At 49.1% G+C, this 20000-nt stretch overlaps 1 protein-coding gene across 1 annotated transcript in view; it reads left to right on the top strand.

Moving 5' to 3' along the window:
* Positions 1-19009, top strand: part of otogl (otogelin-like) — a 37607-nt gene extending 18598 nt beyond the window's left edge. Inside the window, exons 31-59 of the mRNA XM_056598889.1 lie at positions 405-431; positions 711-890; positions 1013-1291; positions 1661-1778; positions 1865-1944; positions 2071-2104; positions 2549-3134; positions 3648-3825; positions 4278-4420; positions 5743-5766; positions 5879-5968; positions 6305-6494; positions 7342-7559; positions 8048-8189; positions 8824-9009; positions 9377-9589; positions 9754-9858; positions 10065-10172; positions 10362-10463; positions 10719-10823; positions 10939-10976; positions 11335-11398; positions 11714-11892; positions 12156-12260; positions 12815-12934; positions 13217-13262; positions 17014-17085; positions 17986-18065; positions 18287-19009. Of these exons, the coding sequence (XP_056454864.1) occupies positions 405-431; positions 711-890; positions 1013-1291; positions 1661-1778; positions 1865-1944; positions 2071-2104; positions 2549-3134; positions 3648-3825; positions 4278-4420; positions 5743-5766; positions 5879-5968; positions 6305-6494; positions 7342-7559; positions 8048-8189; positions 8824-9009; positions 9377-9589; positions 9754-9858; positions 10065-10172; positions 10362-10463; positions 10719-10823; positions 10939-10976; positions 11335-11398; positions 11714-11892; positions 12156-12260; positions 12815-12934; positions 13217-13262; positions 17014-17085; positions 17986-18065; positions 18287-18487 (4013 nt within the window). The 3' untranslated portion in view covers positions 18488-19009. The remainder of the gene's footprint in view (positions 1-404; positions 432-710; positions 891-1012; positions 1292-1660; positions 1779-1864; positions 1945-2070; positions 2105-2548; positions 3135-3647; positions 3826-4277; positions 4421-5742; positions 5767-5878; positions 5969-6304; positions 6495-7341; positions 7560-8047; positions 8190-8823; positions 9010-9376; positions 9590-9753; positions 9859-10064; positions 10173-10361; positions 10464-10718; positions 10824-10938; positions 10977-11334; positions 11399-11713; positions 11893-12155; positions 12261-12814; positions 12935-13216; positions 13263-17013; positions 17086-17985; positions 18066-18286) is intronic.
* Positions 19010-20000: the final 991 nt, after the last annotated feature.

Raw genomic sequence — 20000 nt, 5'->3', positions numbered from 1 at the left:
ACACACACACACCCACACACACACACACACACACACCCACACACCACACACACACACACACACACACACACACACACACATAAACCACACACACACACACACACACACACACCACACACACACACACACACACACACACACACACACACACACACACACACACACATAAACACACACATAAACACACACAAGCAAAAGCACTCAGACTCACACACAAAAGCACATGGACACGCATACACAAAAGCACGCGCATGCATGCACACACAGACACACACACATACACACACGCAAACACGTAGACATGCACACACACACACCCACACACATACACAAATGGGGCACATTGGGAAGTACATTGTAAATATGACACATTATCTGACCCACTTGTCTTGTTTTTGTTTCAGCCTACGATTGTGAATACTATAATCAAGGTAAGTCACATATTACTAGTCTCAGTACTAGTTTAATAAGGCCCTTTGTCAATACTAGTCTCAGTACTAACTTAGTAAAGTCCATTGTCAGTCCTAGTCTCAGGACTAGTTTAATAAGGCCCAGTATCAGTCCTAGTCTCAGTACTAGTTTAATAAGGCCCAGTATCAGTGCTGGTCTCAGTACTGGTGTACTAAGGCCCAGTATCAGTACTAGTCTCAGTACTCAGTACTAAGGCCCACTATCAGCTCTCCCCCTCATGGCCGTCCTGCTGTCCACAGAGCTGGGGGACGGGCCCTTCTCCCTGGTGAGTGCTGCGTACAACGACACGGTGCTGGGGGCCAACTACTCCAGTGGCTCAGTGTTCCCCCTGCTGAGGGACCGCCCCGGTGCGCTCCCTTCACCCAGCCTGCTCTTCAACTTCATGGTCACCGCCGCCCTGCAGAAGGACCGGGCCTCACGTGAGCCAGTCCAGAGCTCGGGGCTAGAGAGCTGTTGAGATGATTTTGATCTAAGGTGACGAGCAGATACAGGTCGGTGAGTGCAGATCTAATGGTCCTTTCTGGTGTCTCCGTCTTCCCAGGCGTTCCCATGGTGTCCCTGGAGTCGGCAGAGAGACCTAACTACTTCCTGGTTGTGTCGGGGCGCAGCCACCTCCAATTGGAGCGCTGGGCTCGAGGGGCGGAGTTTGGCCGCAGGGGAACGTTCATCCAGCACCAGGGACTGTTCGTGCCGGGCCACACCTCCTTCGAGCTGCTCAGCCAACCGGGCTTCTTCCTGACGCTGACGCGCACGGCGGCCCGAGTCCAGAGATACGACAACACAGCGGGCTTCAGAGCCAGCAGCAGCTTCACCCTGCAGGGTCAGGAACACACACACACACACATACACACGCACTGACGCAAGCACGCACACACACTCTCATGCACTCAGGCACACCCACACACACATGCAATGACGCACACACGCACAAATACACACACTCAGACCTATGCATGCACACACACACTCATGCACGCATGCCCACCCACGCCCACACAGACACGCACACATGCACAGACAGACGGATGCACTGACAAACAGACACATCCATGCACTCACGCACACACACGGACACGCACGCATGCACACACACACATACATACACACATACATCCCCACTCAGAAATAACCTGTAACAAGTGAACTATTCCCGCTGATAGCTGAGCTGTGAACTCTGTTCTGTCCTCAGAGAGCAGCTTCGTCATCCCGTACCGCATGATGTGTGAGTGGCGCTACCAGGCCTGCGCCAGCCCGTGCGTCCACACCTGCAACGACCCCAGAGCCACGCGCTGCCACTTCCTGCCGCCGTACGAGCCTCCGTGTGTCTACATAGCCGTCAGTGGACTCTAGTAGTGCGTGTGCAGTAATGGTGTGTGTTTGTCTTGCGTTACAGTGTGGAGGGCTGCTTCCCCCGCTGTCCCCAGAACATGGTCCTGGACGAGGTCACCAGGAGGTGTGTCTACATCGAGGACTGTGAGTGTCCATCTCCATCAACTCTGAATGAACGCCTGCCGGCCCCTAGCGTCGTATCGAGCCTTTCACACACTCGAAAGAAACACGATGCACACAAAACGAAATGGCGTGTTTTCTCTGTTCCAGGTGTGACCCTCCCCCCGACCCCGACTCCTTTCGCGTACGTGACCCGGTCCAACAGAACCACTACAGCCCCGCCCACCTCCACCCCCACCACCGCCTCCACTACCTCCACCACCGGCACCACCATCAGCACCACCACCCCAGCTCCCATCCCCACTAGTGCAGCCACCACAACCGCCACACGCGCCACCACCACCACCACCACCCCCACCCGCACAACCACCACCACCACCACCACCAGAGCGTCCACCAGAGGGACCAGCACACCCTCCCCGCCCACCACTGCAAGACCAACCACCACCACGGTGGGTGCTACCAGCCCTTTAACCCCTCCCAGTCGACCCACTGTCGCCTTCACAGGACGGGTCACCCCCAGAACCCCCTCTGTCTCTCCTCCTACATCTCCCACCACCACCACCACCACCAACACTACCACCACCACCACCACCACACCCGTGGCCACCCCTCACCCTCCCTCCAGTCCCACAGGGATGACCACCACCACCACCACCACCACCACCACCACCAGCCGTACCGGAGCAACCCCAGGAATCACTCATGCCGTAACCACGGGGACGGCCCCCTCCTCCGCCCGGATAACAACAACAACACCAGCCGCCGGCCCCGCCCATTACCCCACCTCCGCACCGACCACACCCGACGCCGGAGCCAGGCCGGTTGCGACAACGGCCGGCCCCTCTGTGGCCCCCTCCAGCCCCTCCTCCCCGCCCCCACCCTCCCACAGCACCACCCTCGCTCCGTCCCCGACCCCGGCGGAAGCCACCGTCACCACACCCGGCTACACCCCTCGTCCGGGTACCACCGCCGCCGCCACGGCAACCCCACCACAGCCACGCCCCCTCCACACGATCGGCACCACAGAGACACGCCCCGTGGACACGACGGCCGCCGTCGCCGCGACGACCACGTCGGCACGGCTCGGCACCCACGCATCTCCGGCCGAGTCTGTCACCACGGTGATGTCCAGGAGCCCTGAGACCTCTACCGCGGTCGGAGAGGTGTCGACCACCGCCCGTCCCTCCGTCCTACCGACCACGCCCTGTACGGTAGGTATCAACTGTACGGTAGGTACCCCCCCGTCTAGGGGTTGAGAGTGCTCAAAGGAAGGCAACCTCATCCAGTGGAAGGCTGGCGGCTGCTGGAACACACGATGTGACTAGTGTGTTGCTAGATGTATATTTAGAAGTGAGGTGCCCAACGACGAAACAGGCTTTGGAATGAGTTTTCACGGGTTTATGCACCTAAGTGTGTCACTGATAAACCAACCACTCTTCAAGAAAGTAATTATTTTATGACCAAGACTATCAGCTGTCTTCTCTACAACTGCATATATTTCTTAAGCCCTTTTACTGCTTTCCTTTAGCTGACAGAAGAATAACTGTAGGAAAGAGGAGTTTTATGTCTAATACACGTAATATACATATGCTGGAAGATTCAGACAAAGAATTCAGGCAATTGCTTCATCCTTATCTTTCCATAAGAAAAAGATGAGCATGTGTTTGTATTATCGTGGGCTTGGTTGTGTTTGAGTGTGTCTCCACTGGTTTGTCCCCCCACAGCCACCGTACTCGTACCGCTTGGACGAGTGTGCCGAGCTGATCTGCTTCAACGGGGAGCTGCTCCTCCACAACGCCTCGCTCCACTGCCGCTACAACACCAGCCAGCCCCACTGCAGCCTGCTGGGCCTGCCGCTGCTCAGCAACACAGACCCCTGCTGCCCCCTGTGGCAGTGCCCCTGTGAGGCCGCCCCCCGCCTTCCGTGACACGGGTTCTCTTAGAGATCGTGACCATGTTTTCAAAATCCCTTTGGTGTGATCACAGAGTTTGTGAAAGCTGTTGTCTCTGATGCTAAAAGAAGTGCTCTAGTTATGTTTGGAGATAATAATTACTTTACAAGACCAAAGTGAAATCACAATTAAACACTAGATTTTTAAATTCTAAGTACAAATACAGTAAGGGCAGAAGCGCTATAAAAAAAAGTACATGTAAAACAGCCAACAAGCAATGAATAGAAATTCAATTATAATTTTATAAATTCTCATTTATCAAACCAGAGTCTAATAACGCAGTTGGGACAGACTGAAATGCATTGGGTTGCTGCTCAGGGCAGACTATTGTCCAGGCCACGAGGCCTAACGGTCAGCATAATGTTGATTACCCTAACGTCACCGCCCTCACGTCTCCGGCAGGCCGCTGCTCCGTCATGTCCGACCTGCGCGTCATCACCTTCGACGGGAACAACGTGGCTCTGTACGACAACGGCTCCTACATCCTGGTCCAGCTGCCCAGAGAGACCATCATCGGCACAGTGGAGAAGTGTCCCACCAGCCAGGTAACATCAGCGGGGCTGACTGGGGACCCCGACTGGGACGCCCCCCGGTGGTCCTTCCTTCAGAAGGATCCCGGGTTCTTCCCTCTCCCCTCCCAGATCTTATGGTGAGGGGCGATTTATAAAGGGGCTTGTGATGCCCATTTGAGACTCGGATTAAGGGATAGACTAATATTGATTTTAAATTGATTGGAAATCTCAAGACGGTACTACCCTCGTTACCTTTGGGGAAAGGATCATTTAGTAGGGTGTCTGACATCACGCCGAAAGGCTCCGGGTTCAAACCCCAATGTTTACTGTCTACTAATGGATGAGGAACATATCTAACCCGCACATGCTCATGCTAATGCTACATTAGTGTGCTACAACATGCCAATGACATCCAACCCCAACATGCTCATGTTATGCTCATGCTATAATACATTAAGACACCATCCATTGGCACAATGGACAGTTATGGCGACACATTAGTGCCATAATTCACTAATGTGATAAAAGATGCATTCGGGCGTATTATATAATTCCACACGCGTAGATATTAACTGCGAGCGCTCAAATGATCTCTGCGCGCGCAAAACAGCCTCTAGCGCGCGCAAATTACCTCAGCGCGCTCAAAACCTCTCGCGAAAGATGTTTTTACGCTCTCGCTCGAATTTAATTTTGGGCACTATGGGGGAGGGAACCAAGGCAGGGCGGGCTTTCCTATGATTGGCCGTTTCTGATGCGCGATATTTGATTGACAGCCCTCCTCAGCCCTCCTCTCATTCAATTCTGAATTTTACAGTAAATGGCTGAAACGATAGTTACTTATTGTAACTCTAGATTCTATGAGTATAGGCGTATAGGCATGTTGTAGCACACTAATGTAGCATTAGCATGAGCATGTGCGGGCTGAGGGCTGTCAATCAAATATCGCGCTTCAGAAACGGCCAATCATAGGAAAGCCCGCCCTGCCTTGGTTCCCTCCCCCATAGTGCCAAAATTAATTTTGAGCGAGAGCGTAAAAACATCTTTCGCGAGAGGTTTTGCGCGCGCTGAGGTAATATGCGCGCGCGAGAGGCTGTTTTGCGCGCGCAGAGATCATTTGCGCGCTCGCAGTTAATATCTACGCGTGTGTAATAATATAATACGCCCGAATGCATCTTTTATCACGTTAGTGAATTATGGCACTAATGTGTCGCCATAGACAGTTACCATCACGTCCCATGTTTTCCTGATTCCATCGCTACATTAGCATGCTAATGCTAGCTTAGCATGCTACAACATGGTATTTGAATCATTGTAAGTGACAGAGGGTTCCTCCCTGTTCTCTGTTTCCCCTGTAGAGCGTTAACTCCATCCGACGGCCTGTAAGTAGACCCTCTGGTTCTCCTCATAATGATAGAGTACAGCGTTGTGAATGATAACGAACACCATGATGGGACTAACCCCTCCCCATCATCTGATCATCTGATCCTTCAGGGTCCCAGTGGCCCGTCAGGCCTGTGCTTCATGAAGCTGAACATCACCACCTCCACCTACCGCATCCTCATCAACCGGCTGGACCGCAAGGCAATCCACAGCAACACATTCTAAATGGATTTAATCTAATCCAAACCAATCTCATCTAATGTAATCTAATAAGAACTGGGCCTGTCAAGCGTTGGCTTCAGCACTGCCAGCCAGGGTTAGAGGTTGGATTCCCTCAACACCCATGCCAAAAGGCTCCCAGGCAGACACATTTAATCATGCTTTGTCCAAAGACCATCATTTAAATTATAGTCCATAACACAATATAATTTAGTTTTGTATGTGTGTTTGTGTGTGTGTATGCACGTGTGTGTGTGTGTGTGTGTGCCTGTGCGTGGGTGTGTGCGTGCATGTGTGCATTTATGTGTGTGTGTCCAGGTGTTGGTGAACTACCGGCCGGCCAAGCTGCCATTCTCCCGCCAGTCTCTGCACATGGACGACACGGGCAGCATGTACCTGCTGCAGACCCCCGGGGGGGTCGGCATCCAGTGGTACCACAGCACCGGCATCATGGTGCTGCAGTACACTGCCCCCCGCAACGAGACGGGACACACCCGCGGCCTGTGTGGTCAGAGGCGCAAACTCACGCACGCACACGCAGATTCTCTCAGCAGACACACACTAGAAGCTCTCTAAACACACAGACGCTCTCTGAACACACATCCTCCCAATAGTAACACTCTCGATGCTCTCTAAACACACAGAACCTCTCTAAACACACAATCTCTCAACAGACACATGACACATCTAAGGCCTGTGTTGTCAGTACATGCAAACATGGCACCCATATGCACACTGACACAGATAATACGCACATCCACTTGCACAAACTAAATCATTGCAAAATTGTGGTATGACGTTTTAGAGCTACCCTCTCAATATTCTCCCTTTCTTCTCTCTCTCTGTCCCTCTTTTTCTCCTCTCTCCCCTTCCCTCTCCTTATTTCTCTCCCCCTCTCCCGCTCACCCCCCCATTCTCTCCCTTTCTCTCCCCCCCTCTCCACTCTCTCACTCCCTCTCCCCCTCTCTCCCCTCTCTCTATCCCGCTCTCCATCCCCCATTTGCTCCCCCTTTCTTCCCCTCTCTCCCTCTCTCCCCCTCTCTCCGCCTCTCTCCCGTCTATCTCTCTCTCCCCCCTCTCTCCCGCTCTCCCCCTTCTATCTCTCCTCTCTCTCTCTCTCTCTCTCTCTCTCTCTCTCTCTCTCTCTCTCCACCTCTCTCCCCCCCTCTCCCTCTCCCACCCCTCTCTCTCTCCCTCTCTCCCCCTCTCTCTCTCCCTCTCCCCCCTCTCTCTCTCCCTCTCTCCCCCTCTCCCTCCCCTCTCCCTCCCCTCTCTCCCCCTCTCCCCTCTCTCCCCCTCTCCCTTCTCTCCCCCCCTCTCTCCCCCTCTCTCCCCCCCTCTCTCCCCCATGCCAGGCTGCTGTGACGGGAACCCGGCGGACGACCTGAAGCTGCCCAACGGCACGGTGGTGCGTGAGCTGACGGACATGAGGCTGTTCCTGCAGGCCTGGAAGGTGCAGACGTCGGACGAGACGGAGCACATGCGGCGGGTGGGGGACAACTGCACCACGGGGGACTGCTCCATGTGCCTCTCCATGCTGCGGCAGAGAGCCTTCACACCCTGCCACAGCAAGGTCAGCCTCCACCCAGCACCCCCGGGGACGCCCACGGCCCAGTCTTGGTTAAATGTCTGTGGACAAAACACAGTTTGGTTGGGTCTTGCATGCTTTTAGAAAAAATAAATGAAATTAACCAGGTAGAGACTCATTGAGATTTAAAAATACCTGGCCAAGAAGCAGCATGAAATGAAATAGAAGGTTACAACTACCAACAACAATGGAACCACTTACCGTCACGGTTTAAATCAATAGGATGTTGACCAACATTTAGACTGTAGAAGGTTCCAGGTGGACAGCGAGGCTAGCATAGAGGCTTTTTCCCCCAATTCACACACTGAATTTAAATAAGGACTCAAAACCAGGTTACCAATCAAACATGCGATGGTTGTGTGTGCGTGTGCGTGTGCGTGTGCGTGTGCGTGTGCGTGCGCGTGCGCGTGCGTGTGTGTGTGTGTGTGTGTGTATGTGTTTCCTTGCCCGTGGGTCTACCTGTGTGTGTGCAGGTGTCCCCAGAGCAGTTCTGTGACATCATGTGGGCAGGGGACCTCCACTATAAAGACCACCAGTGCGACTTCATGGCAGCGTACGTGGCAGTCTGCTACACACACAGCGTCTGCATCAGCTGGAGGAGACACAACTTCTGCCGTGAGTGGACATACACACACATATTAAACTCACTCAACTCTGACCGTCTAGACAAGCATTGAGTAGACAGCCTGATCAAGGGAAGAGGTACAGGACACACGATGGACATATCCGTTTTCAAAGCACACTAGGAAACTATTTGTCCAAATATGGTCAAAACAAAGTATGGATGGAGGATATTCTGGTATTCTTCTGGTATCAACCTAGCCAGAGGCTTCCCCTTCTGGAACATATATCTTCCCTAGATTGGACACTGCTATGGTCTATGATCTAGGGTCCTACCCTGCGTTCCCAAACCCATACTACCATAGTATGCCAGAAGAAATACCAGGATTTTGCAATTACTACATCTGGTCGCATTTTGCAGCATGCTAGCCAGCATGCTTTTTGGCTCTTCTGCCCCACAATGCTCTGAGCAGCAGTAGATGCGTCACATCCACAGAGACCGTGGAATCAGGGAAATCACCTGTAGCATATCCCAATTGCATGCATACTGTGTGCACTAGTACATACTTTGTAAGGGTAGCTGCTACTACAAGTCAGAAGAAAAAGTATGTGATTTGTAACGCAACCGAACTACACCCTGAGTCCCCTATTGGCAGAGGACAAACACTGCACTGCGTGTGTTCCCCAGCATTGCGGTGTCCCCCCGGTAAGGAGTACCAGTCCTGTGTGAGCACGTGCACGACGCGCACCTGCCTGAACCGCGAGTACTACGAGGAGACCACCTGCTCCCACGTCCGCGAGGAGTGTGTGTGCCGCGCTGGGACCATCCTGCACCGCGCAGACTCCTCCTACTGCGTGACAGAGGACCGCTGCGGTAAGGGACGCGTGTGTGTGTGTAGATGTGTGTGTGTGTATGTATGTTTGGATATTATGAGTGTATTTATGGGGATGGAAATGCATGTACGTGTGTGTGTGTGCGTGTGTGTGTGTGTGTGTGTGTGTGTGTGTGTGTGTGTGTGTGTGTGTGTGTGTGGGTGTGTGTGTGTGTGTTGGGTGTTGTGTGTGTGGTGTGTGTGTGTGTGTGTGTGTGTGTGTGTGTGTGCGTGTGCTTGTGCGTATATAAATTGATTTATTGCGGGGTATCTCTGTGCATATGTTTGTGTGTGGTCACGTGTGTGCCTTTGTTCGTGTGTGTTTGCGTGTGTGTCAACACGGGTGGCCTTCTTGGTGGGGTCACCCAGTGTGCACGGACAACGAGGGCCGGCCCCGGGCCCCTGGCGAGGTGTGGAACGGCTCCCTGCGCGGCTGCTGCCTCAACCAGTGCCTGGCCAACGGCTCGGTGGTGGCCGTGGAGCCCGACTGCAGCTCCAGCCCCGCCCCTCTGTGCGAGAGGGAGGGGGAGTACGTGCTGGACGTCCTGGAGGAGGGGGTCTGCTGCCCCAAGAAGATCTGTGGTGAGCTGCTCTCCCGGGCCCCTCTGGGATTTCCTGTGCGCCCCACGAGAATGTACAATGGCATCGTCTGACCTCGTTCGATCAATACAATACAATCAATTTGTTTGCCGTTTACTTTCCTTTGCTAAGTTTGTGATCAATGTGTTAACTCCCTCCTCTTTCAGAGTGCAATATGACCATCTGTCGGAGTGAGGCCCCGCCCTGCGACAACGGTAACCGCCTTGTGATTGGCTACAGCGCTCTGTCCTGCTGCCCGGACTACAGATGTGGTGAGCTTTCAACCTTTCTTACTTCTGCTGTCTCTTCTCCTTCTTCCTATACTTTGCACCTCATTCCTAAATCCTTACTAAGCATTGTGTGTGTGTGTGTGTGTGTGTGTGTGTGTGTGTGTGTGTGTGTGTGTGTGTGTGTGTGTGTGTGTGTGTGTGTGTGTGTGTGTGTGTGTGTGTGTGTCTCCCCCTCCCCCCCTCCCCAGAGTGCGACCCTCTAGCCTGTCCCCTGGTGTCTGCCCCGGACTGCAGGGAGGATCAGTTCCTCGTGGAAGTGAGGGATGAGAGCCCATGCTGCTACTCATACCTGTGTGGTGAGATGAAGTCCCCAGCATGTCATATCTGAAACGGCCAGTCTGTTGTTGAACGTGATTCATTACTTGTCCAGTCTGTTGTTTATTCATCAACATGTCCTATCTGACACGTCAAGTCTGTACTTAATTCTTTATCACGTACTAACTGAAATGGCCGGTCTGTGGTTGAATACTATTCACTGTTTGCAGTGTGTGAGTCCTGCATTGAGCCCCTCCCAAACTGCTCCCGTGGAGAAATGTTGGCTGTCGTATTAAACACGACAAGCAGATGCTGTCCGCAATACCACTGTGGTATGTAGTGTGTGTGTGTGTGTGTGTTTGTATGTCTCAATGTGTGTGTTTGTATGTCTCAATCTGTTTGTGTGTGTGTGGGTGTGTGTGTTCACCTGGTGCATGCGTCGGTATGTCCGTCCGTGAAGTGAGTGTGTGTCTGTTTCTGTGCGTGTGCGTGTCACTGTGTGTGTATGTGTGTTTGTTTCCATGTGTGTGTGCAGCAGGGATGACCACTATGTAGGTGGAACATTAAATGTTGTCTTGTGTCCACAGTGTGCGACGTGAACCTCTGCCCTGGACCACCAGAGAGTTGTGATCCTGGTCTCTCATTGGTGCAGACGGCGGTCCCGGGTCAATGCTGCCCCCAGCAGCGCTGTGGTACCGGACACTCACACTTTAACATGGCTTAAAGAGTTCATATGCATTACTTCCTCTGGAAGCTCTGACTCTCTCTCTCTCCCTTGTACTCTCTCCCGATATCTAAATTTCCCAGAGTGCCAATGTGACAGCTCTACCCCCGTTTGCCAAGTGGTAAGTCAATTTAGGTCTCGGTCCCTGCAGCACAGCATCGCAGCTCGTTGAGCTAGCTACAGCTCTTTGAGCTACTGAAACTCGTTGAGATACTGCAGCTTGTTGAGCTAAACACAGTAGCTTGTTGAGCTACTGCAGCTTATTGAGCTAAATACAGTAGCTTGTTGAGCTAAATACCGTAGCTTGTTGAGCTAAATACAGTAGCTTGTTGAGCTAAATACCGTAGCTTGTTGAGCTAAATACAGTAGCTTGTTGAGCTACTGCAGCTTGTTGAGCTACTACAGTAGCTTGTTGAGCTACTGCAGCTTGTTGAGCTACTACAGTTGCTCTCAGTCCAACCCAACCTGCTTCCCTTCAGGGGGAGCTCCTGGTGGAGGTGCCTGGCGCCAGCACGCACTGCGGCTGCCCTCTGCATGCATGTCGTGAGTAAACTGCAAACGTGTGTGTGTGTGTGTGTGTGTGTGTGTGTGTGTGTGTGTGTGTGTGTGTGTGTGTGTGTGTGTGTGTGTGTGTGTGTGTGTGTGTGTGTGTGTGTATCTTGACAAATCACTTTTTATTCATAAAGTGCTTTATAACTACTGTGTGTGTGTGTGTGTGTGTGTGTGTTGTGTGTGTGTGTGTGTGTGTGTGTGTGTGTGTGTGTGTGTGTGTGTGTGTGTGTGTGCGTGCGTGCGTGTGTGCGTGCGTGTGTGTGTGTGTGTGTGTGTGTGTGTGTGTGTGTGCGTGTGTGCTTGTAGAAAAGGGAGAGGTGTGTGTTTTCCAGGGTGTGACAGTGCTGGGCCCGGGCCAGTCTCTGGTCCAGTACTTTGAGGCAGACCTGTGCTACACCGTCCACTGCCTGCACAATAAGGACCGAGACACTGGCTTCCACTCCATGGAGATTGCCTCAGTCAACTGCTCCCAGAGATGTGGTCCAGTACGTCGCCTCTGTCCTGTGTTAATGTCCTAGGTCTTTACTGTTGCTAAGGGCGGTGCTGGAAGTCTATGGTGTACTTCCAGTCTATCAAGATGTGTAGTCCGTAGTCTTTAATTTCCTCCCATCAATTTTGGTAGAATCAATGCAATAAAATATGAGACTCCAACCCCTCAGATATGACTTCATATTGACCCCACCATCCTTAATTCTTATTTCTTCATTGTTTCCCGTTTGGTGTTCTTCTTTCCCTGGCTCCTGTGCAGCACCAGGTGTATGTGGCATCCTCCGACCCCCAGGTTTGCTGTGGTTCCTGTAGGAACGTCTCCTGTAGCCACAGCAGCGACAACGGAACCACAGAGCTGTTCACTGTGAGAGCGGGGAACCGCATGGGATGCATGAGCCTGTGGGAGATTTGTGTTAGTGTGTGTGACTGATGGCTGCTTAAGGCAGCTCCACCTGACTTGGTCTAGGTGGGCCTCCACAGTGGCTTGTGGTTGCCTGAGGTGTAATGTAACATAACCTTTTGTTTCCTTACGCTTTTTCAGAAATCCTGATTCAATTAGATTTTCAATTCCGAGCTGGGTATTCAATGGGCTACATTGTAATATACAGTGCATTTTAATACACAGCTCAGACCCAAATACCTGTTCTCTGCAGTAGGCCATGAAGGAAAGGAGCTTGTTAGTATATGTGTTGATCAGATAAGAGAAAGATTAGAGACCAAGAACGATAAGAGTGCAATAATTAATTTTTCAATTTCAATAACATGTTTGATTCCAAATGGAAATTCAACTTATGGAGTCTGTTCTTTAATATAACTGTGTGTGTTTGTGTGTGTGTGTGTGTGTGTGTGTGTGTGTGTGTCTGTGTGTGTGTGTGTGCGCACGCATGTGTGTGCATGCGTGTGTGTGTGTCTTTGCAGGCGGGGAGTTCCTGGGTGGAGAACTGCACACGCTATGACTGTATGGAGACATCTGTGGGCGCAGTGGTCCTCGCTTCTGGAGTGGTCTGCCCGCCCTTCAACGACACAGACTGTGTTCAAGTGAGAACCGTGGCCAACCCTTATTTTTTGTGTGTGTGTCTGTGTGTGTGTGTGTTTTCAATTAAAGGGGCATTGTGTAGGATTTAGCGATGCCTTGCGGTGAGGTTGCAGAATGCAACCAACTGATGTGCGCATGGGGGGGGTTGTGCATGGGTATTGAAAGACATGTCAAAACCTGACACGTCAATACCTGACGCATGACATGACAGTCATGCGGTCATTGAATCCATGACCCTGTTGAGCCCTAGTGTCACTCAAACTAGCCCAACCCTCCTCCTCTAGGGTGGCGGGGTGGTGCAGAGCTACGTGGACGGCTGCTGCAAAACATGTGAGTCACGCAAACGCTTTCTTTACGACGCTTCTCAAGCAACGCTTCTGGCTGTCAATCAGAGGGGTGAGCGCCTTGTTGCCTGGCAGTGGATGGGCTTATTGGCCGAGTGGTTTGGGGGTGTGGCCGGTCGTACAGGGTGGCGTAAAGGCCTTTTGCTGGGATCAGGTGACGTTATATGGCGGAGTTCTTTGCACTGCTGTTGGTCCCCAGATCTTAATGGTTAAGATGCTGGCGAGTTATAGCTCGGGGCTTAGGCCTGACCCTGGGCGCGTTCTGTCTGAAAAACCCACATGGTTTTAGTAAGCTGGCTGTTGTTGGCTTTAAACTAATCTGAGTTGTTTGAATGACAAAAAATCGGTTCATCATCAGGCTATTTCCTCTCCTGAAGGAGTCGCAAAGCCAGTGTGGTGCCGTTGGGCAGAAACCCAACACTTTTCAAATCGTAACCTTTTATTGACATTGTATTTTTTACCCCGAGCCCGGGCCAGACCTGGACTAGGGAAGGGGCATCCGGCCCGGGACTGGGCAGAGAATCAAACCGTTGATCCATTTCAATGTAAAGAAACAGAAAATGGACTCAAACGTCAACAAAAAACTTGGACGCTGGGGTTGCTACACAGGTGTTTGCTGCTGTCCTTCCTACTATTTGGAGAAGAATGTTCTTCTATTGGGTGCAACGTACGGTAGCGCTTTATATTAAGGTCCTTGTATTAAGCCTTAGTTAACATGTAATAAGACCTTATTATAAACATGTTTATTGTGAGACTATAAGACTTCTATAAGCACTTATAAGAAACATGTTAACTATTTATTGGTTGCTTAATAACATTAATAATGGTCTCATGAGTTTCTTGTAGTTGTTAATAAACACATTTATTGAGTCTTACTAACTTACCTATTATATTTTGTTAAACCTTTACTAAGTATTTTCTATGCTTATTAAGGTTAATAAATCCTTTATTAAACTGCCAATTATGCATTTTGCAGTTACGGGATCTAAAGCAGAAACCATGCTTATTAAGGTTAATAAGTCCTTTATTAAACTGCTAATTATGCATTTTGCAGGTACGGGATCTAAAGCGGGAACAATGATTATTAAGGTTCATATTCATAAGTCCTTTAATATACACTTAATAACAGTTAATGAGTACTATATGTTATCAAGGTTGATAAAATGTCAAATTAAAAAAATATATACTGTAAATACAATGTAATGGCGGTGAAGCACAAAAACACACTTTAGAACAGCTCGTCTGAAATATATATATTTTTAATTTTAAAAACTTCAGAACATATTCTTCAACATCAACATTAAAAATACCGTCTAGACGAATCCGAGTCCGGCTTCTCCATGGCCTCAGTGGATGGTTGGGATTCTTCTGGCTGGTCTTTCTTGTTACTGTATAAAGAAACACAAAGAACATTGACCACAATAGACAGCAGACAGGTTACAATAAGCATTAAGCCATTTAGACATGGATTCATGACACAACTGATTGAATTAGATACGTTTGGTTGCCTAGTTTCATATGATAGCTTAAGCTAAACGTTAGCTCAAATGTAGCACGGCAAAGCCTAAGTAATGTAAGCCAATAAGGTTCGCTAGCAAACAGGTAGCTAGCTATAACCAGCTACCGATACTATAGCATTACATTCTTAGACTTACCAGAGAGTCATGCTCCAGTTCGGACCTTTTCCTCTTATGGCTGGTTCAGACTACACGATTTCAGACCGATTTTGCCCCGATTCGTTCGTCGCAGACAAATTTGCGCGTCGTACACGATTTTGAAAAGTCGACGGCGAGACGAGGTCTTGTAATGTGACATGCTTGCGATCTGCGATCTTTTCGTCTGTGACGTTCGAAAACGCCAAGTCAAAAGTTTGGCATGCCAGAAATTTGGGGGAATCGCATGACGTATCCATTGTTGACATGGAGGGAATCCCGCGAACAGCTGGAGCTCATGGGCAGTATTTACTAAATAGTCAAGAACTAACTAGTAAAGTAAAGACTAGTAGAGATGCGCGGTTGGCGGTCATACCCGCGGACACCGTGGATAATCCACTGGTTGGTTTGATTGCGTGAAAAAAAGTAATGCTTGGAGGAATTGCGGGCGGGTCGCAGTTGAAATAAATAATAAGTAGGTTAACATATTGACTAGACGAACAGCAAACTGACAAATTTGACATCTTTTTCTATTATCTCCCTGCTTCTGAAATCTCCGCCCAGCGCTCGTCCGCTGGTTTTCTATAAGCATTCCATTGTGCGATCATCCCTGCTGCGTCTGCCCTCACACATTGTTGAAATCATATGCTGGATACTTAATTTATAATTTATTTAGCGTTGTAGCGTGGTCAGGGTAGACGGAGGCTTTCAGAAACGATGACGTTCGGTTGCCATGACACTGCCATGACGCTGTCACAAGCTCATCAAAAAATGTCAGGTGAAACGGAAATGATGATTTCTCTGTGCAAAGTACTAATGTATCTTCAGTTACAACTCGACATACTGTCTCATACATATTCATTACTCCAACGCCAAGCGATGGGAAAAAAAGGCAGAGACGCCAGTTCAAACCGTAGGCCTACTTGGAGCGGCGTTTGAAAAAGAAAAACTCGCCTTTGTACTTTTGGCTTGAGACATATTTTTGCTTGTGAGTGAAAATGATAAGCCAGCTGATCAACTGCAACTATCACAGCTGATCGCGCCTGTAATATAAACAGAGAGGCGTGGCGGGAGTCCGTAACCATGACAACTGTTTATCAAAATCATTTTCGTGTGGAAGGAACATGGATGCAAAACATTCCGAAAATGATATTAAAACGATAGTGTGGACGGAGATCGTTTTCATTGCGAATGTGCGTTTTTATGTTAACCCGGGTTAGTGTGGACAGGCCCTAAAGATTCTAGAGCATCGCACCCTCAAATCTTGTAGTGTGGCCAGTCTTCTGACGAGTCAAGGCCCGATTTCCTGGCTCTGTGATCGCATAGTGTGAAATGTTAAATCGTCGAGGAATATCTGAGAATCGTGTGGTCTGAACCAGCCATTATCCATATTTTCTGTGCTTGTTCCTCTCTTTTGCTGTCAGTTGTTGGTTTGGGGTACTCGTGCTGACGCTTCCGACATGTTCTTCAAACGTTCGTCAAACATTTCATCAAGCATATGCGTCAAGCCATCATCCACTTGCATAATCATAACTTCTGGTTAAAAATGACCTTCAAAATAAAACAGGTACGGTCTCTTATATATTTATAAGTGCTTGTAAAGGTATTTACAATCTCACAATAAACATGTTTATTATGTTATTATTCACACTGAGATATTCTTATTAACACCAATTAATGTTAATAAGCATATAATAAGTGTCTTATTACCTATTAACAAAGGCTTATTACAAGGACCTTAATCTAAAGCGTTACCCAACCTACTTGAACTGCATAACGGGTAAAGGTGACATTCTCTCTGTCTGTGGATTCAACAGCCTTATCCGCTTGACCCGCTTTAGTGGTGACCTTTGCAGTGTGGCGCATCGGGACACTCTGGTGAACTGGTGATCAGAGCGTGGGATGGTGCGGGGGCTAGGGTGAGCCCGGCAGGGAGCGAACGGAGAAGCGCATGCAAACCTGCAGTAGTCCTTTCCTCTGGGGTGTGTTGGTGTGAAATGCCTCTGTGTTGTAAACCAAACGTGTTCTTGTGTGTGTTCTCCTGACAATCGTTAAACCGGACGCCCAACGACGATGCCTCTGCAGGTACTGGAGGGGGTGTTTTACCATTTACCGTTAACCCTGTAACCCCCACTGGTAGTACTAACTGTGACAAAGGTACTGCCTCGCTACACCCTCACCCAACACCACCCCAAATCTCTCACTTTCTGACAGTTGTTTACCTCTGAGTGTGTGTGTGTGTGTGTGTGTGTGTGTGTGTGTGTGTGTGTGTGTGTGTGTGTGTGTGTGTGTGTGTGTGTGTGTGTGTGTGTGTGTGTGTGTGTGTGTGTGTGTGTGTGTGTTGTGCCTGCATGTGCGTGTGTTTGTGTTTGTGTCACCTTGATATACCTTGATAACATAGATCATCAGAATGTGTATTAGTGAAAGATTATTCCTGTAAATTCTAAATATGGTTAAAGACCAATAATGAGCAGGAATACTAATGTGATCTATTCCATAAAATCTGCAACAATATAATTGTTCTACCCTCAAACATTCCAGGGTCCCACAGCATTTTTTTGTTGATATTTAATTAGTTCAAAGAACGAGTAAGGTCAGGTTCGTTGGCCAAACGGAGAGCTGAATCCCTGAACTACACCCCATATGAACCCTATGTCAATCAAAGCGAGCCCTACTGCTGGGCAACAAAGAGTCGTGCTCAATAGACTTTTCATTGTGTGTCAGTGTCTTTGGCCTCTATGGCAGAAGAGATCAATGTTTTGTGTGTGTGTGTGGGTCCAATGCGTGTATTTATGCATTCAAAGTTTGTGTGCATATGTTAAGTGTCTGTGTATGCATGCGTTTGTGTGTGAGTATTAGTGTGTGAATGTGTTCAGTACGTGTATATTTATTTGAATGAGTGCGCAAATGCCCTCACATAGAAATAAACAGAAATGCTTTTCAGCCATTTAACGTTCTTACGGTTGCATGGAAAAGGAAGGGCTTTCAGTCACGGCGCTCGCCAGACGAGTGAGCTCCGAGTGTTTCTGTTCATATCCTGTGTGATTACATATCCAGGCAAAGAGGACGGAAAGACCTGCAAGCGTGTGGCCATTCGCACCACCATCCGAAAAGATGACTGCAGGAGTAATGCCCCGGTGAGACCCAGATTTACAGAGTTCAGGTTTGGGGTTGAAACCATCGCAACCGTCTCTCCTGGTTTCACCCATACATTGGTCAAAATTACTTTGTTCACTAGTATTGTCGTTTAAAGTGTGGACATACTAACGAGAGCTCAAGATAAAGGTCTTTAATTGTTAAGTTCACTTTTCAAGTACAGACAACTCCCTTTAACAGTTTTTTATGAACATCAATACAGGTGACGGTGTATTCCTGCGATGGCAAATGTCCGTCGGCCACCATATTTAACTTCAACATCAACAGCCACGCCAGGTTCTGTAAGTGCTGCCGGGAAAGTGGACTCCAGACGCGGACGGTCATACTCTACTGCTCCCGCAACGCCACCCTGGTCGACTACAACTTCCAAGAGCCTCTGGACTGCTCTTGCCAGTGGAATTAGCTGCAGAGTTTGTACAGATTAAGAGATGTAACGTGTGCAAAAGGATAGACATATGGACAGGATGTGGGTGTGGGGTTATAGGTATTAAAAACAGCCATGTTTTGTATTTGTTGTACGTGTCACTACCATTAACAGAGACCTAGATACTTAAGCACTTTAGTCTCGTTTATCTTATGAGTTGTTTTTCTATTCATCTTTGTAGTGCTTCCAACCACGATGAAATTAACATATTATTTTAAAGTATATGCACAGATTATTTGATTTTATTGAGCAGATGAAGGCCATTACTTTCTATTGTAAACGTATTGCTTTTAAGTATCATGCTTCTGCATTCAAACCCCCTCAGTGTATTTCCTGGCTTCCTTTCAACTGCATAAATTGTGTACTGATATTGTGTGTCAGGGCTCCTGTCCTTGGGGAAGTTCATTGAATCATTACTAAGGGCTACGTTTTTCTTCTCTGCAGAATCTGTTTTTGGACATGCATAGGTAAATAAAACATTGAAGACTTCCCTCATGACCTTTTTGTTGATTCTACCGTAATGTTAGTGGCCCCGGAGGGGAGCTTCCAGCACACACCACACCTCAGTAACGAACAGTACTGATACAGCGTTGTACTGATGATGCTGTTGTATTTTAACCTGTGAGGTTATTGATCCTGCAGGGTGGGATCCCATGCCCCCCTCTTTCCTAAAACCCTCATCCCTAAACTCAGCTTCTCTTGGGATTTTGAACTATCACGTAATTCCGGAAAACAGAGTGTGTTTAACTTAGTAAACTCTTGTGTGCGCTTGTGTGTCTGTGTCTGTGTGTGTGTGTGTGTGTGTGTGTGTGTGTCTTTGTGTGTTTGTGAGATGCAGAAATTATATCTTTGAAGGTCTCTCTCCCGGTTCTAAATACGATTTAGAAGTGCAGTACAGCAGTGACCACAGGGGGAGCCAGAACACCCCCCCTTACCCTGTGGGCCGTGAGATACAGCTATACACTTGACCCATCTAGTCAGCTAGTCAGCTAGTGAAGTAGTGTATGATGTCAAACTCACATATAGACGGTCTGATGGAGGGTGGAAAAATGACCTGTTATTGGATTATGCTGTAAGGGGGGGGGGGTCTGTCTTCCTCACTATCTGAGCGTGGGGGTCTGTGATTGACAAACCAACGTTCCTTGAATTGGGTAAAACTATTTAAACACATCCTAATGTTAGAGATGATTGTTTTGCTGTGGTGTCATCACTATCTGGTCAGGATATGTGTGACTGCTGCCATTTGTGTTTGTCTGCGGCGCCGGCAAGTGGACAGAGAACACTGAACGACTGAACAACGTGAAGGCCACAGTGTGAAGCGTTCAGTGTTTTTTTTCACGTCCATTACCTGAGATGCCCCGGGACGTAGTGCTTCCGGCACAGATCGTGACGCACACTTATTGGTCGGCCTCTCTCTCTCTCTGGGTAAAAGCTGTCCATCTGGGTCAGGCTCTACTGTTACCAGTGGAACTAACTAGCAAAAGCATTCACC

This window comes from Gadus chalcogrammus, chromosome 9 (genome assembly GCF_026213295.1).
Source record: "Gadus chalcogrammus isolate NIFS_2021 chromosome 9, NIFS_Gcha_1.0, whole genome shotgun sequence".
Taxonomy (NCBI): domain Eukaryota; kingdom Metazoa; phylum Chordata; class Actinopteri; order Gadiformes; family Gadidae; genus Gadus; species Gadus chalcogrammus.
This window is presented reverse-complemented; position numbering and strand designations above follow the sequence as displayed.